The 17,811-nt window shown below is 52.4% G+C and overlaps 5 protein-coding genes across 5 annotated transcripts; 1 reads left to right on the forward strand and 4 right to left on the reverse strand.

The window, feature by feature from the left end:
• Window positions 1-431: 431 nt before the first annotated feature.
• UCRPA7_634 (putative stress response protein nst1 protein) lies at window positions 432-818 on the reverse strand (the record flags this gene model as incomplete). Its single annotated transcript, XM_007913228.1, has 1 exon — window positions 432-818. The coding sequence occupies one exon, from the start codon at window positions 816-818 to the stop codon at window positions 432-434; it is 387 nt and encodes a 128-aa protein (XP_007911419.1).
• Window positions 819-1,510: 692 nt separating this feature from the next.
• UCRPA7_635 (putative stress response protein nst1 protein) lies at window positions 1,511-4,234 on the reverse strand (the record flags this gene model as incomplete). Its single annotated transcript, XM_007913229.1, has 4 exons — window positions 1,511-1,579; window positions 1,657-1,885; window positions 1,990-2,672; window positions 2,750-4,234. 4 exons carry the CDS (start codon window positions 4,232-4,234, stop codon window positions 1,511-1,513), a joined length of 2,466 nt encoding a protein of 821 aa, XP_007911420.1.
• Window positions 4,235-7,979: 3,745 nt separating this feature from the next.
• On the forward strand, window positions 7,980-9,025 carry UCRPA7_636 (putative gtp-binding protein rho2 protein; the record flags this gene model as incomplete). The annotated part of the gene is made up of 5 exons (XM_007913230.1): window positions 7,980-8,017; window positions 8,083-8,161; window positions 8,231-8,236; window positions 8,363-8,554; window positions 8,735-9,025. 5 exons carry the CDS (start codon window positions 7,980-7,982, stop codon window positions 9,023-9,025), a joined length of 606 nt encoding a protein of 201 aa, XP_007911421.1.
• Window positions 9,026-9,709: 684 nt separating this feature from the next.
• UCRPA7_637 (putative ring finger domain protein) lies at window positions 9,710-10,276 on the reverse strand (the record flags this gene model as incomplete). Its single annotated transcript, XM_007913231.1, has 1 exon — window positions 9,710-10,276. One exon carries the CDS (start codon window positions 10,274-10,276, stop codon window positions 9,710-9,712), a length of 567 nt encoding a protein of 188 aa, XP_007911422.1.
• A 3,511-nt stretch (window positions 10,277-13,787) lies between these two features.
• Window positions 13,788-16,754, reverse strand: UCRPA7_638 (putative late embryogenesis abundant protein; the record flags this gene model as incomplete). The annotated part of the gene is made up of 2 exons (XM_007913232.1): window positions 13,788-14,096; window positions 14,151-16,754. 2 exons carry the CDS (start codon window positions 16,752-16,754, stop codon window positions 13,788-13,790), a joined length of 2,913 nt encoding a protein of 970 aa, XP_007911423.1.
• Window positions 16,755-17,811: the final 1,057 nt, after the last annotated feature.

Here is a 17,811-nt window from a genome sequence, read left to right on the forward strand (position 1 = left end):
AGGATGGCAGCATTTTGGAGCCTCTTTCAGGAGTTGGTTGACCAGGCGAATGGACTACGGAAAACCACGTCAGTTAGTATGGAATGAATTAAATTCTACAGACCAAACCTATAAAAGTGTGATCAGATCGATTATGGTATGCGAGAGCTTCATTGACAAATGGTATTCTACATTGTACTTGGCAGGAACTTGAGCCTCAGGTCGTGGTATAATAAGATAGTCACAACTATGTTGGTCCAAACGTCAAGGAGGCACATCAGAAGTAGTTCTTGTTGACTACAGTACAATAATCCATACACCAAGTGATTTCCTTGGCCGCGGGGAAGCTGTACGCATATCGCCCCAAAACAACCATCATGCAAACCCTGTGCTTCTCGCACCGGGCCATGATCTATTCCTCAAGATGACAATTCCTTAGCTAGTGCAATTACTCATCGTCCCCAGCCGGATCCAATGATCGGGCTGCCAATCTCGCCAGGGGCTCCAACCGCCCGCTGCAGGTGAGGCAATCCATCCGGGCCGATGCCATTGTTCATCGACGGCACCCAGCGGATAAATCTGCGTGGTCCATCCTCTCGCACGTCGAAGCTGCCACCGCCGTTCTGCATGTTGCCCTCGGTCTCGCACAGAGCCAGGAGATCTTCCTCTGAAACAGGCCTCTCGTTGCTTGGATTGAGGATATCCACCTGAGCCTTGATTGCATCAAGAGATATGAATTCGTTCACGGGTTCGGACTTCTTGCTGCCTTCAGGGGTCGATGTAACTGAGCTGCTTGGCTTGGACTTCTCCGATAACTCCCGGCAGACACGACACAGCATCTGGCGGATGATTACAGAACGAGGCTGGCTCGATCTACCCATTCCCACCGGTCCACTGAAGGCAGGCGTAGGGCTGGCCCACGCTGCTGGGCCAAATCCTGGCGGTGGTGGCGGTGCTGCTCCGAAGGGGTTGATTCCTGGCGGAGGTTGAGACGGGTGGCCCCATACAGAAGAGGTATGGAACAGTGATGCCGGATCTATACCGCCAAATGGAGCTGGAGGGAAGCCAGGCCGGCCTGCCGGGCCAGGGGCCGCAGTACCACGCCGAGCATTCTGTCCAAAGTCAGGTAGAGATGGCAGAAACGGCTCATCTGAATCATCCAAAAGTGCACTGCTGCCGAGGTGATGACTTTGCATTTCATCGTAGTCTCTCTGCGCTGCACTACCTGGGGAATCAGATGTTGGTCGCTGGCCATGCACAACAGATCCTGGTCTTCCAATTGGTGCTGGGCGAGATATCGGCTGGGTCGATGGAATGGAGCCGCTATCAAAACCTCCAGATGGTTGCCTGGAATGTGTTGGTAATACAGATTCCTTGGGTAGACTGCCCGGGAAGGGGGTAGAGAGTTGGTCTGGCGTTGGTTGCGGGAATCCCGGCGGTGGATGAGGAATTGGGAATCCACGACCATTCATGGGACCATTAAGTCCTGGAGGCATAGGCATCATATTCGGGCCAGGCCTGAAACCAGCGCCTATGGGTGGAAACATCGGATCATGATGCATGCGATTGCCAAAGCCTGGTGGCATTTGCTGTGGTAGACCTGGAGGAAATGCCATACCCATCGGGGGCATGTTGAACGGGCCAGGTTGCGATGTCGATGGGAGTTTCGCAACTGACTGCAATGGTGACATAGCCTGAGATGGTTGTGTTGGCTGTGGACCGCTCCTGCTCGACACTCCAGCAGGACTCCTGTGAACTGGCGTATTCGCACTCGGGGACGCATTTTGACTCGTTCCGGATCCGGCTTGAGATCCGGGATGTGAGCTTGTTGCACTGACATCTTGCTGTGATGCTTGACGCGGTCGTATCGGCGTAGGGGCCTTTGGTAATGCTGGTGTTGCCACCGCTATTTGCGGCGACTGGAAAGCAACTGGTGGTTGTTGAGGGAGAGCAGGTATGGGATTGCTCTGGTGCTGAGAAGGTCGTTTAGGTAGGGTTATCGGAACAGACGTGCTTAGAGCGGCCACCTTTTGGGCGACCTTCTCCTCTTGCTTTTGTTTGTCCCTGATGTCTTTCTCGGATTTGGTCTTAACGTCCTTGTCCCGCTTGTCCAAATCTGGCTTGTCCTTTCGATCTCGGACCTCACGATCTTTACGCTCCCTCGCTTCTTTCTCCTTGAGTTTCGCATCGTCTTTCGCCTTCTTCTCCCGTTCCTTAGCTTCACGAGCTTTGCGCTCGAGCTCAGCTTGGCGTTCCTTTTGCTCATGAATACGCCGTTGTCGCTCGGCCTCTTTACGCAAGCGCTCTTCCTCCTCGGCCTTCTTCTGCGCCTCCTTCTTCTTGCGTTTCTCCTCGGCTTTCAGCTTGGCCTCCTCGGCCCTTGCAGCCTCTTGCTGGAGACGTGCTTCGATTTCGGCTGCTTTCTCGGCTTCTTTCCGCGCTTTCTCCTCGGCGGCAGCAGCTTTCTTCTGTGCCGCCTTTTCCTTGCGCTTCTGTGCCTCCTTAGCCTTCTTCGCCTTACGCTGAGAATCCTGGCGAGTCTCCTCATCAAGTTCCTCGATTAGTTTCTGCTGTCGCTCTTTGGCAACCTTTTCTCGATATGCCGTGAGCACTCTCTGCTCGAACATGCGCGCTGCGAATATCTGGAACATTCGACGTCCTTCCTCCATGCGCTGCTCCTCCGTCATGGTATCCTATCAGAAATTAGATGAGCCAAATTCAGTGTCCTCCGAGAGACAGCCGTGATCTCCGCAGCACCACCTAAACGTACCTCTTCTTCGTCGTACTCGTCCTCTTGAGACTCGTCGTACTCCTCCTCATCCTCGTCCTCTTCGTCGTAATCATCGTCATCGACGGGAGGTGGCGGGGGATGGTTGTGGCCCAGAAGATTACCTCCGTTGACGTTATGACCGTACGCACGAGGATATGCCTGTTCCCTGGCGTCCTCTTCTCGAGCCATCCTTCGCTCGGCCAGCTGTTCCATCATCTCGATGAACTTCTTGCCGTCGTTCTTGAGGAGATCGTCGGCTACCGTCAAAATGCCACCTAGAGCGTCAAGATTACCACCTGTTTGTAGAGCAAGCGGAAATAAAGGGTTGAAATTATCCCTACCCTGAACGGTCAGGCTGTTCCCAAAATTGAAGAAATCTGTCGCATAGTCTCGATGGATCTCCTCTGGCTCCTCATCGCTGTAGTCGTCATCGTCGAGCTCGTCATCGCTATACTCCTCTTCGCCTTCCTCGTCCTCGTCGTCGCCGACGTGTTCTACTATTCGTCCGCGGGAGGGAAGATGGCTCGAGTAGTTCGCAGGCGGCAAGCCCCGGTTAGCTCGCGCTGTAGCCGTCACCGACGCACCCATCATCGGTGGGTCTCCGTGCTGATGCGGATGATTCGCGAATTGTTCGAGCTCCTCGTAGTAGGCGTCATATAGCCCCTCCAGTTCCTCCTCAATGGCGGTGCGCTTTCTGCCACACACAGTGCAACTGCATGTATGCTTCTGCTGCTCCTTCATCTTCTTCAGCACGGCGTCCTTCTCCACTTTGACAAGAGACTTCCTCTCGTCCTCGCCAAGCCCGAGCCAGAATTCTTTGATTCGCTCACGCTCTTCCTGAGAGCTCGTATTCCATATCTTTTCCTTAGATATGCCGGAGCCACGGTGAACCAGGTTCGGCGGGGGCGACGATGGATGCTCATGCGGAGTTTCGATTTCTGCGGCTGGTCCTGGAGTACTGCCTTTCTTCTTCTTCTTCTTGGACTTTTTGGACTTGCTACCGGACAGATCCCCATATCCATTTCCGTGAGCATGAAGATGATGGTGAGTATCGTGGAAGTGCTCGTCGTCGTCGTCACTCTCATCAGCGGCATCGGCGTCCAGATGCTTGGAATCATGACCTGCTGACGCTGCGGGACTGGGTAAGCCGTTAGGATGATCGCTAGGTAGACCTGCCTCAGCTGCTGCTTTCGCGGCAGCCTTTGCTCGACGCTTCTGCTTCTTGCGATTTACGGGGGCTGGGGCCGGTCCGTTGGCGCCGGCGGTGGTCCCAGCCGGGTTTGTTTGACCTTTTGGTCCAGAAGCATTTGACGTCGTCGGGGAAGGCTGAGAGGTCTCAACGGGAGTGGCGACCTTGGGCACAGTTATGAACTTTGATCCGTCCTTGTTGGTGTACTTCGCCGTGCCTTTCGTAGTCGGTGAGGGCGGGACATGCTGTTGTTGGGATGCGGCGGCCGCAGGCTGATTACGGGCGCCTCCCTTCATGGTGAATTATCTAGTCGGAAATCTGGCGGCTGTCGAACTCATAGAGAGGTCTGAGGCTCTGCCTAGAGATGCGAGTCCAGCGGAGAGTTGGGGGTCGGAATGAGAGGGGGCTGTGACCAAAATCTGATTAGTGACAATTTGCGGCGATAAACTGGTGGCGTTTTCGTAGGGATAAGATGGGTGTCCCAAATCCCAACAGCGACCTTGTCCAAGCTCACCCGGCCCAACTTGATATTTCTTCATAGCTTTGGCTTGTACAGAGGCAATAATCGTAAGGCTTGGGCAAGCTGGCACAACAAGGTCTGGGGTGAGGCAGGTCTGAAGCTGGGAGGACCGAGAGGGCTTGTTGGAAGAGGGGCTGTGGCTCTCTTACCGTTGTGGACAGGAAATCGGGCTTCGCAGGTCGATAGCTTGGCGGAGGCAAGCACAGAACTGGACTGGCGACGAGCGGCGGCCGCGAGGGTGGTGATGCTTTGGCCCAGAACGAACGGTGTTGGATTGGATTTTGTGACACTTCCAGTACTGGCTTGTCTGCGAGAGCGTGGTGGTTGTTCAATCTTCGGCAAAGGCCCGCACTAAAGAAGTCCCGATGAGGTACTCTCTGGGGCAGTGCTGGTGTGGCAAGTACCAGCAGGCGACCTGAGGCACGAGTGGGCGAATTACAGTCAATTTTCAGGCGCGGCTGTCCGGCGATTTGTGGGGGTATCACGTGAGCCTGCCCAGCCTAAGTTGCTGATACGCTCGTTACACCTCAGGCACAAATTGTTAACAGCTCCCAGCCTTACCTTACATAATACAAAATACCTAAATAACCATGCGCTTGACAGCTAAAAGGTCATATTTCAATGCCTACAGTGGTGAGGAATTATTCGATATCACTGCTTTTTGCAGATTGAAATTGATTGATATTCATTAATCGCCTTTGTTTGTTCCAAGGGCGGAGAGGAAGCTTGTCATCACATAATCTTATTCATTTCTTCAAGCGGCACCCAACGACATGGAGAACCATCCTCATTGGAAGGTTTATCAAGTTAAAAACCGAGCAATTGAAAGTGCCAACGTACCACACTAATCAGCAGGCGTCTAAGATGGCGCCAATATCTTCTATCAAATTGCCATCTCTCTCGCAATCCTTCTGGATCTTGTCAAGGCACTTTCCTCCTCGCGAATATGACTCCGCCTGCTGAGATCGGTGTCGTATATCGCGAGAACCTCTATGGACAGGCATAGCCGACCACTCCGGCCTCCCCAGAAAACCACTTGACAATCCAACTAAGCGTTGAAATGCAATGATCGAGACAACATTTCTTCATCAAACTGAAGGTATCGATTTTTCGAATCCTTCCAGGCAGCGGACGACTTCGCCTGTCAAAACTGCCAAGCACACATGCTTTGCCTCTTTCCTACATTTTGCAGGTAGCTTACAGCACCTTTTCTATCTGACAACCAAACGCACTCACCGTACTAGACAGAAAGGCTTCTAATTCAAATTTTCTTGTGCTCATCTGTAATCATATATGGATCGAGATAGCAATTGCAATCAAATTAAATCTTGCGTTGGGTTTACGTATGATTTGTATAATGGCATGGGAATTTGGAAGCACTAGAGGCGCTTGCGGCCGAAGTGTCCGGTCCGGTGGGACGGCGCCTTATACCCCTGATCTCCAGCAGCCGCCGAGCTCTCGCCTGGGTAGCCAGGCGCCAGGCTCGCCTGATGAAAGGATACGAGCAGCAAGCTGTCGATGATAGCCAAGTGGTTTTCACTCCCATGCTTGCTCCTGAGAGGATCGCAACACCACATCCTGCTGCTCTACGGCGGTGACTTACACACCGCCGTCAGCTCCGAGCCCACCAGCTCAGCCTTAGAGCTGCAATTGCTCGAGCATCTCTGACTAAGGCCCGTTGACCAACAAGTCTCCCCCAAGCTCGCGAGTACCTGCCTTAGACTTGTGAAGCATGAGACTGACACCGTAGCTCTTTAGGGCTTCTTATTTCTCCGAGAACTTGCATTTCCGGCACCCGGCTAGAGTTGTCACACTGTAAGCTAGCAATGTTGTGTGCATGCCCAAGGTGTGTCTACGCAGTAGTCAAGAAAGCCTATCCAGTGTCCAGCAGCCTCAGCTGGGGCATCCTCTCAACTGCCGTACCCAGGGAGGGAAGCTCCTTCAGTGCACAAGCCCAGGGAAGCCCAGGGGTCCGTCTGCCCGTAAAGCTGACCCGAAATAGGTCCATTGATTGCGGAACTTCCCTCCTTTTCCCTCCCTCCCGGGTAGTAACTGGTATCCATTTATGCCATGTACCCAAGACGGGACCGACCCAGACGACCCAGGAATTCAGTTAGTGCACAGCCTCACTGCCCTGCAGACATTCAGCGCCATCGGAGACAGGAGACAGGCCTATCAGCGTCGCCGGCCCAGCAAAACGGGCGTGGATGGTGCGGGTCGTCAAACCTTCAGCTACCTAGCTACGCCTAAACTAGAGTACCGTAGGTCCCGGAGTCTTCCAAGACGCGCGGGTTCCACGGCCGCGCATTGAACTCTTTGTAAATCTGTTTGTCAAGGCCAGAGTAAATAGACACCTCTATCATATCATAACATCATAACATGTCAACCCTGCAGTAGTCTTCTCGTATAATCAGTCTTGATTCTGCCGAGTTAAAGCCAAGGGCGACCAGATAGAGACCTGCTTCAGGAACGCATCTAGTACTGTCAGGCGAAGAGGATTACTTACTGGGTTACTTCACTTTCGAGGACTCCGAGTGTCCTATAACAAGATGTAACAAGAACGCTAGCGCTCGTTTGCCCGCTAGATAACCTGCGCAACGCGGGTACCGTCTACGTACTGAACCTTGTATCAAATTCATCATTGTCAGGCGTTTCGTGCCGCTGTCGTCAGAGACCCTCCGAAAGTCCTAGCAAGCCAAGCCCAGCTACTGCTGCGTGTTAGCGGCTAACAGAACTGGGCCAGGACGGCGAGAAGCGCAGTTGTTACATAAGACATCCAGGTAAGCCCTGCAGATACCTAAGTACCCCTGGCTGGTCGTCGCATAGCATCTTGTCGTCCGATCCCAGTTCCCCGTTGTGCTACTCTAGCAGCTGCAGCGTGCTAACGAAGGAGCCCAAGCTGAAGGTTGCTGCTATTATCTGATTCATTCATCCATTCACCCAACAATTAACTGGCAAAGGGGCTGTGGTACAGCGGACAGCATACTAAGTTCTCTCTTGCCTGTGTGCTTCAGATATATAGGTACCTGCTTAGCATTGGCATTGTAGTGCAGTGTAGAATTGTGGTGCTGCTGCGCATTGAAGAAACCTGGGACTTGGGTACTTCACCCCATACAATAATCATTAGCAGTAGATCTACCTAACGTTATCTGTAGGTGCAGGTGGTGGGTGGTGCTTCTCCCCCTCCTCTTTCCCAAAATTTCCTGACCAGGCGCAGCCCAGCTTCGTATTTCCTTTCCATCTCTCCCCCTTCCAACCAAAACACCAAAATCTAATCAGAAAAGATCACAGAGCTGCCAGTGTGTGCACTCTAAGCCGGCCTCCTTCTCCTTTTCTCCGTTTGCCGACGTTCACCACCTTATCCGCCCCAGAGCAGAGACGTGCAACTAGAGAAACTCTGAATACGCGCTATCGTGCTAGCATCGAGCGAGGCCGATAAACCTCCTTAGGCGAGGTTCACCACCACCGCAGCACAGCCAGCAGCTGGAGGCCGACAACGTCTGCTGCTCGCCCACGCAGCCATGGCAAGCGCTGGCGCCGCCCAGAATGTCATCCGCAGGTCAGCTACATCATCTTCTTCCCGTTCTCGTTGAATTGGGCCCTCTGACACTCCTCGCCGAGCAGGAAACTCGTAATCATTGGCGATGGAGCTTGCGGCAAGACCAGTCTGTTGAGCGTCTTCACATTGGGCTACTTCCCAACAGTAAGTCACTCCACCATCGCAATCCTCGCCGTCCTACCAAGGCCCTCATACTAATTGTTTCTTCCTCAGCACTACGTAAGTTCTTCACGGCTACCAATGCACTCGATCCCCTATCTTCCCTCGTCCGACCCCCGGAAAAAAGAGTCCCTGAGCGTTACTGCCTCCGATGCCGATGCCGATCCCTGACTCCTTAATCCACAGATCCCCACCGTCTTCGAAAACTACGTTACAGATTGCCGAGTAGACGGCAAGTCAGTCCAGCTGGCACTATGGGATACGGCAGGGCAAGAAGACTACGAACGGTTACGGCCACTCGCATACTCCAAGGCCCATGTCATCCTAATAGGCTTCTCCGTCGATACGCCGGATTCCCTAGATAACGTGAAGCACAAGGTACGCCGTTCTCTCCTCCCCCCCTGTATTTCTTCACCGCAACTACCGTTATCTTCTTGTGGAACATGGCATATCGCCCGTGTGACCCTACACGCCGGAGGATGTTCCGGCTGCGGGCAGCAGTGTCTGAACAATTACATAAAAGAAATGAAGTGGCTGACACGGCTCGCTCTGCTGCAGTGGGTGGAAGAAGCAACAGAAAAGTGCCCCGGCGTCCCCATTATCCTGGTCGGCCTGAAGAAGGACCTGCGCGAGGACCCCGTCGCCATCGAGGAGATGCGCAAGAAGTCCCTCCGATTTGTCACCGAGCATGACGGCGAGGTGGCCGCCCGCGAGATCGGCGCGCGCAAATACCTCGAGTGCTCCAGCTTGAGCGGCGAGGGCGTCGACGATGTGTTCGAGGCCGCCACGCGGGCGGCCCTGCTGACGTTCGAGAAGGGCGAGGGCGGTGGCTGCTGCGTCATCTTATGAGGCGCTTCATACCGATGATACAAGAGAGGGGTTTCGATTACAACAAACATGGAAAGGTGGAAGGGACCACGAGGGAGAACGGATGGGTGGCCTTCGTCTGCATTTATATCATTTCGCTCCCAGCATCATCATCAGCAGCAGCAGCAGCAAAGCGGTCCGGATCACTACTCGCATAGGGATCAATGAATCAACTAGGGGGATACTTCGCACAGGGTCGAATGAATAATCACTTTGAGCCTTCAATGCCTCTTCTCATATCGAAACACATCTACAGCAATGTAATACTACTACCACTACCACATGTTTATAGAGCTCGGTCCGGAAGCAGAAAGGGGGGACAGATGCTGGGAGTCAAAATACTCGCTACCAACAGGGAAACCGGGGAGAATCCAATCCATTCTAAAGAGAGTGTGTGGATCATGTAACAGGGAGATTGGAGCATGCAGACACAAGCAGATAATGCACTCGGCAGAATGATTGAAGAGCAAAAGATTTAATGACACCTAATTTCAATGTTCCACAGGATTGCTAGGAGTGTCAAACCCGTGTCGGCAAAAACAGCCGTATGAGGAGTTCTAGTGGTATATTACATATTTGTGACATGTACAAACTGCTGTCGCAGCTATCAGGTTAGACGCAGTAGGAGAAGAGCCTCCCGTACAAGAGCATCATCCGCCTCTCACTCTAGACCCTCTTCCAGTCATGGTTCCACGGCTCCCTAGCGGGCGTCTCGACCTGCGCCCTCGCATACTCGATCGGCACGCCGGCGTGGCCGTACACGCCCTTCTTCTCCATGGCCACGCGGTACAGGTAGCCCTCGGGCCGCGTGCCGGGGCCCTCGGTCAGCCGCAGCGCCTCGCACGCGTTGTGCATCGCCTGGTACTGCTGCATCAGCTCGCGCTCGCGCTGCTCGCGCCGCTGCCGCCGGAACAGCAGCCACGCCCGGTGGATCGTCCAGTGCCGCAGGTGGCGGTTGCGCGCCATGCGCAGCGGCGGCCGCGCGCGGTCCGGCGCCGTCGTCGCGAGCGCTTGCAGCAGGGTCACGATCTTGACGTCGCGCTTCTCGTGCTGCGCGAGGCGTTTCTGGTGGGTGGGGGAGGTCGAGAAGGCGCGGGCGGCGGTGGCATTTTGTGTTTGTAGAGCTCGGCATTGGCTGAGCAGGCTGGAGGAGGATCGAGGTTGGAGCAGGCACGCAGCAGGTTGTGATGTGAGTGGCCTGGCGAGGCCACGGACGGAAAGATGTGAAGCCATTTCGGTGTATGTTTCGTGTACAGAGAAGAATGCCGGAGAGTGGCCACCTATTGCCTTGTCGAACAGCAGCGATTGCCGCTTCTGTTGTTGAGTCTCGTTCGTTCGTTCGTTCGTTCGTTCGGGCTCACCCCAAGATACTGGACGTTTCCCCTGAGCTACCCGAGCTCAGTCTGGCTTGGTTGACTCTCTGGAGACGCTGTGGAGACGCTGGACGGCACTTTGTGTGCTTCGCAGATACGCCGGATGTCGAACTTGGGCAAGTGGGCGAGGTGAAAGGAGTGATTGTTGGAGGATTTAACAGCTGTCGTCGCTCGTTGATCTTCAAAATGGAGGAAGCTCTGGGAAAATCATGCGAACGGAGGTCGAGATTTTCCGCCTCCGTGCTGCCGGCCAGCGCCGTACGCTAGTCTACTGGAAGGGACTCAGACGTCACTTACACGGTTACGAGAGACTTCCTAATTCATGAATTCATGTTCAGTCTCGCTATTGCACTCCGTCACAATTAATTGAATCCCTCAGGTTAAAGCACATTATCTAGGTGATTAGACTGAGGAAGCGGCGTTTGGAGGAGAATTCTTTCTGAGATGGGAGGAAGGCGGAGCACACCTGCTTTCTCCTGTGATAACTAGGGAACTTGGACTGCTTTTTTGTCATTACCTTCACGAGTATTTCACCACAGTGTTTATGCGACTATCAACCAACTTGTCCTCCACATAGCAATCGGATTCAGCATTGGCAGTAGCGTCTGAGTTTTAATCTAACAATTGAACATATCGAACCAAATAATTTGGCTCTTCCAGTCCTTCACTGGGGAAAAAAACCCTTTTATTCTGATAATAAGCATCGCTTGAGTCCCGGGGATTGGCTAGTTGAGTCTTGAACAGCGGATGATGTCGAGGAAATGAATCCAGAAACTGGTGAGTAGAGTCATAAACCTTAAACCTACAACGTTCCCCGGTTCGAGATCTACTTACCAGGCTTTGGTTGTCTGGCGCTCACGTTCATTTAACGGTCTCGTAAGCTTCTCCGCGATCTTTCTCCGTGATCTTTCTCCGAATAGTTCATAGGCAGGTATATAATTCGCTTGCTGCACCGGGTCTTGGACAATTGCTTCTCATCTCCCAACACATTTGCACCACTTACACTATCATAATTCCTTGTAATCTCTGGACTTCTCGTTTGTCGGCGGCATCTTCCTGGTCCAGTACTGCCCTATCGTTTGCTGTTTTTTTACAATCTACTTCTCGACTTGACACCTTCCATCCAACTCTTCGTTTTGACTTAACAATCCCCCGTGTCATACCACAATTTAACTTCAATTCACCAAATTCTATTGCTGAGCGTAGACTACAATCATTATGGATAGGCATAATCACACCAACAGCCGTGAGAGCTCTTCCGCTTCCACTGCGAATTGGGTTCCCGGCCCGCTGGCTGAGGGTTTTATAGCGCGTCACTGGAGACGACTTGTTCTCCGCGCTCAGTCGCTTCTTCGCGAGCATACCTGGACGGCCGATCAACGATTTCGACATACAAACCGGGTCCAGGCAACATTGCCTCGCAATGTCTACTACCAATATCCATTTAACAGTGATCTGAACGACCCGGTTGTTACAGATGCATGCTGTATTGTCGCGCTGTGGATTAATGATACAATTCCTCACATCAGCGCCTCGCAGGGTGTGCTTGAGTTCATGAGCAATCTGCAGCATAACATCAACCACTCCGACTTCATTGATACCATGGGATATCATTTTGTCCTGTACAAGACCATAGTCCCATACATTCATGAATGGGTTGTCCATAGAGGCATTGAATTTTGGTCACGACACGGCTTCGAAGCTTGGTTGGATCGCCAACACCCGGCCATGCACGACATACTTCGAAACGTCGAGACTGGTCTCAGACGAAGACTCAGCGTCTGGTATCATCCCCTTGTCTTGGCTCGCTGGGAGCAGATGGTATGTGATTACGACTCCTACCAGACTTCACCGCCACAGTCAACGGAGTTTCGGGCGGCCTGGTTTGACAACCGCCCCGAATATCGAGCTCTATTTTGCAATTACCAGGTGGACAGGCGCCTGGCCTTGGCTCTTAATACCATAGCCGACCTGGACTTTTCAAATGAGAATATGGCCTTTGAACGTCCAGGACACCGTCATTGGCCGCACCGCGGTTGCAGAGAGAAATGTCCGCTGGTTGGTTACAATAGGCTTGGCAGTGAGGATCTCGAGACAGCGGAATCACATCAGACAAATAATCATACACAGCTAAGTGCTGGCATCCCCCGAAATTCGAGTATTCCTAGCAACACCACAGAGTTAGAGGATGAGACTCCCTACGGGCAAAATTGTCCAACGAAGTTGCGCCGTCGGCCTGCTTTCAGATCTCTCAGAACCAACCTACAACGCAGGTCTCACTCCTGCCCTGCTCTACGAGGTGGTTCTTACAACTCAGCCGACGAGAGGAAGCCGGAGGCTATGGCCCGAGACGCAAGAGGCTCATCACATATAGCTCTCGCGAAGCCGACTGATATGGAGGACTCCAGCGATGAGGGCTTTGATACGCCATCGAATAATGGCTCGAGCGATGACGATGATTGGGACAACACCTGGAACTCCGAGGCTGGCAGTGGGCAGAGAGATCTGCCGATTATCAATCGTCCGCCCACACCATTTGCTAGAGGTTGCAGACCCACGGCTAATGATCCGTTGACTTCGCAATGCACGAGAGCTAACGCCCAGATTGTGATTCGTCCTGCAACGCCTCATCCTCGCATGGGAAGGTTAAGACAGCAGAATAGGCCCCGCATTGCCGGTGAGGGCATTCCCCCACTAGATCTTGGCTCCCCTCTGATTCCGATTGAAGAGCCTGGGTCACAAACTCCAGTCCACGTTATCATCTCAACTAGAACATCCCTGGAGCTTTCCTCGCATGATACAAATAACAAGGATACTACTGAGCAACTTGACGAACAGGGGTCAGATTGGGATCTTGTCAACAACACTCGTGCTTAAACAAAGACACTACAGCTGTCCACATGGATTATTTTTGAGGGAAATTATATTCTGTTACAACCCATTCCACTACTATGTTTGTTTTGGGGTTTGAGGCATAGCTTTGTGACATCACTGCGTGGCATCTGTAGTTGTGACCTGGTCGGTATGTTTCGTCAAAGGAGGAGCAGGGCAATGGAGGAAGTCTTATAGTATTCTAAAATTAGTTTTCTTGTTAGAAAGGTCAAAATAAATTGAGTTTCCAAAACAAATGAACACTCTCGTCAAATTGATATAATATGATGGCACAATCATGCGAACACTGATAGATTTGTTTAATGCATCGTTCATTAACTATCTACTTAAACAGGCCTGACAAACTAGACTAGATAGTCTCCATGACATAATGAGACATAATTGAAAACACTTTTCAAGCCAAGTACCAATACAATCCATATCCCAATACCGTGACAATTATGAGAGAAGTCATACAAACGTAAATCATTTCTCATCCTTTATTTCTTGCCCTTGCTCTTCTTGCCAGTCAAGGCATCAGTCAACGAGCCAACACCGAGAGCACCAAGAATATTCTTGATGCCTAGGGTGCCTAGAAGACCGTCGAGAATACCGCCAAGACCAAGGCCGCTGAGAAGTCTTCCGACAATTCCCAGAACACCGTTCAGCAACAAGCCAACGGCAGCAATGATCTGGAAGAGAGGCTCGCCAAGGAGTCCCCAAAGTGGGCTGAGCTCCTTCTTAGCATGAGGCATATCCTCAAGCTTGCGCTTGGCTGTCTCAATACACTCAGTGACGCTTCCGGTAAGCTATAAACATTTTAGCATTGCATATATTTGGGATGATTAAGGGTTGTATCTTACCTCCTTAATGACATCGGCAAGATGAAACTCCTCGGAGGTGGCCTCGCGAGTAGCTGACCTGTGCTTAGCGTTGGCCTGGATACGGCCATCGGGGTCGAGACCCTTGATGATACCATGGGCCTCCTGGAGGATCTTTCCACCCTCTTCAATGAGAGGACGCACCTCCTTGACAAGAGCATCCTCGTCACGCTCATCCTCGGGTGTGCGCTCAGCCTTCTCGATCTTGGCGGTGATCATCTTGCAAATAGGCTTAATCTTGTCGAGGCACTGCTCGAGGCAGACGGACATTTGAGATGCGAGTTTCTTATCTCTCTCGAGATCCTCGCGCTTCTTCTTGTCCTCCTCAGACTCACCCTCAGGCGCAGGCTCGGGGATATCTGAGATCAGGTTGACATGACCAACAGTCTGGCCCTTGGAGTTGATGACATCACCATCATCGTCAATCTCCTTTCCGGCACAGATATTGACATCGCCGCTTGTCAACTTACCGACGAGGTTGCCTTGTGTGTCGACGACGTTACCCTCACGGTTGACGTGAAGGCCAGCCATAGGACCCTTAGTCTTCTCAACCTCAGGCTCTTCCCATCGCTCAGCCTTGCCAAGGGAATTGCCATTCTTATCGAGGATGTCACCATCCTCATCAACAACACGACCAGCAAGGATCTTCGGATCGCCCTTAATGACCCGGCCGACAACATCGCCACCAGGAGTAACGACCTTACCATCCTTAGTGACTGTCAAGCCGGAGAGTTCAGCGAAGGGCCCTTCTTTCAGACCCTCGCGTTCGCCCTCAGGGACGACTTCAGCCTTGCCAATAACATCACCAGACTCGCTGAGGATCTCTCCCTTCTTGTTGCACATGCGACCGACCATAGACTTTGGGTCGCCCTCAATAACGCGTCCGAAGATGGTACCGCTGCTGTCGACAACGTTACCTGCCTTGTTAACGCGCTTGCCAGCAAGAATAGATCGGTCAACTTCAGCCTCCGGCTCCGGCTCCGGCTCTGGCTCTTCCTCCCAACGCTCAGCCTTGCCAATAACATTGCCAGACTTGTCAAGGATGTCACCATCGGCATCGACAGTCTTGCCGCGGACAACCTTCAGATCACCCTCGGTAACCTTTCCGATCTTATCGCCGTTAAAAATGACAAAGCCGGTGCCGTCAATAGAGTTGCCTTCGAAAGACTCAAAAGGCTTGCTGTCGGCCATCTCCTGCAATTCATTCTCGGGGATAGGCTCAGCTGCACCAATCTCCTTTCCGTTGTCATTCCAGATCTTGCCGTTCTCATCGACCTTTCGGCCGATAAGCTGAGCCATAATGCCGGAGGTGATGCGCCCAATTGCTTGACCTTTGTCGTTGACAACATTGCCGCCCTTGTTGACCTGGCATCCCTTCAGGACAGAGAAGTCAATCTCGGGAGCAGCCTCCTCAGCCGTCTCAGCAGTCTCATCAACCTTGTCGCCAGCAGTCTCGGCGGTCTCATCGATCTTCGACTGAGCATCCTCGGGGAGTACATCAGTCTCAGGAACATCACCAGTGGTTTCATCAATCTTGGATTGAGCATCCTCGGGGAGTTCATCAGTCTCAGGAACATCACCAGTGGTTTCATCAATCTTGGATTGAGCGTCTTCGGGGAGTTCGTCAGTCTGGGGAGCATCCTCCGGAAGCTTTTGAGCCTCTTCGGTCAACTCCTCGGGTTTCTTTTCGGCGTCCTCGGGGAGGTTCTCGGTTTGCTCAGAGATCGGCTCTGGCTCAACCTCCTTGACATCACCGGTAGCATCCTCGGCAGTCTTTTGACCATCCTCTGCCTCTTTGGGCATCGTCAAGGTGTCTTGGTCGCCGATCTGATCTCGTAGCTTCTGGAATTCCTCCGGGATCTCTCCCTGCTGGGAAGTCACATCCGCTTGACTGGGTTGCTTGCTGCCAAATGACGTGGGTACTAGATTCTTGACTCCAGATGCGATGTTTGAGAACCCTGATTGAGATTTCTGGTCCTCAGCCGGTGTTTGTGCTTGGTCTTGAACGTCATCTGTCTTGTCCTTGATGTCGCTAGCAGGATCCTCTGTCTTGGCCTTGATGTCGTCAGTAGGGTCCTGAACATCTTCTGTTTGGGCTTGGATATCGTCGGCTTTGTCTTGCACATCGCCGGTGGTATCTTCGACATCTTGCTGTGCTTGATCTGTGACATCTCCAGTTTGTTGCTGTAGTTGGTCAGGCTCGGTCATATCCTTGCCCTCATCCTCAGGAACGTCGGGAAGATCCTTGCTGCCATTGATTCTGGACTGAACTTCCTCGGGAACCTCGCCGTTCGTCTCTCCATTCGTTTCGCCGTTAGTCATGAGCTCGGGGTCCTTCTTTTGGGACACTGAGTTGTGTACTGATCCGGTCTTCCTCACAACATCATCCTTGGTGCTGCCAACCTTCTCAGCGGCATCGTCCTTCATCTCGATGGGATTCTCAGACTGGGTCTTTGCGAGTTCAGGCTCTTGGACGCCTTTGTCTTGTGTGCTGATGGGCGCCTCAGAGCCCTTGGTAGACTCGCCTTGTTTCTTAGCCCAGGGCCATCCTCCTGGAGGTGCTCGTTTCTGGGCAGTGTCGGTCATGATGAAATGATATTATTGGGTAGTTGTTTCAGATGTGGTGATTCAACTGAAGTAATAGGGTTTTGTAAGATGGGATTTGTAGATTCACGATATTTGTGTTGTGGTATATAAAGGACACTAGGCCTTAATTAAGTCGTCGTGAGGCTTGAACGCTCGGAATACCACCTTATATGCCCTCTAGGAGCTCCATGAAGCTTCCGCAGCTTGTGTGGAACGTCATCAAGAAGACCATATAGCTTTACGTCACCAGCCACACTTGATCTCGATCGACCGTGGCACTCGCCGTATAGGAAGATCGAGAAGTGTGAAGCTCCAGCTCATGTCGAGCCCGAGAGCCCGTTCAAGGCCTCAGATGACTTCATCATGGCGATATGTGAATCAGTGTGCATACCTGGCCTTGCTGGCCCCGGGCCGTGTGCGAGACGAGAGCTTCCTCTCATGGAGAAGTTTATTGGATCAATCCACCGGATGCTATGTCCAGATCATATCATTGGGCCAGACATACAGACAATAGCAACGGACAACCATGTCGAGGTAGGGGGCCAGAAGGTCGAACAAACAGGTTATTGCAGGTGTGGCTTGTGGGCTGCCTGACGTGTGGCGAATGACTTACACCAGCTCCCACCACTCCTGCGACTCCACCTCGTCCTAGCGTGTCTGGTCTACCCTCCTCTTCCAACGCCTTTTCGTAATGATCTACGGTCTCACAACGTTCGTTGTTTCTCAGTCTCTTTCGATTCTCGACCTCACCAGTTTCTACGTCATCTCATCCTCCTGATAGAGTGCTTTCTGCTTGCTCCAGGGTTCTACGAAACCTGCTTGCACTCGAAACTATGAGGTCCATTCCTTCTAAGGAATTGCCGAGATAATTTACATTTAGATAACGAAGGCTTTTCAGCTCGCTCGATTATAACGGATATCTGATTATCTGGGGCTATGATTGCTCTATCCTGATCCCACGTGGATATCACACCCAAGTATGGCAGTGGCCTCGAACGCCCCTCGACGCCGTCTCCCGTGACTGTACACCAGAGCCGTCCAGAACGCCTAAGGACCA

This window comes from Phaeoacremonium minimum, assembly GCF_000392275.1.
Source record: "Phaeoacremonium minimum UCRPA7 unplaced genomic scaffold PA7_03_scaffold_39, whole genome shotgun sequence".
NCBI classification, from domain to species: Eukaryota; Fungi; Ascomycota; class Sordariomycetes; order Togniniales; family Togniniaceae; genus Phaeoacremonium; species Phaeoacremonium minimum.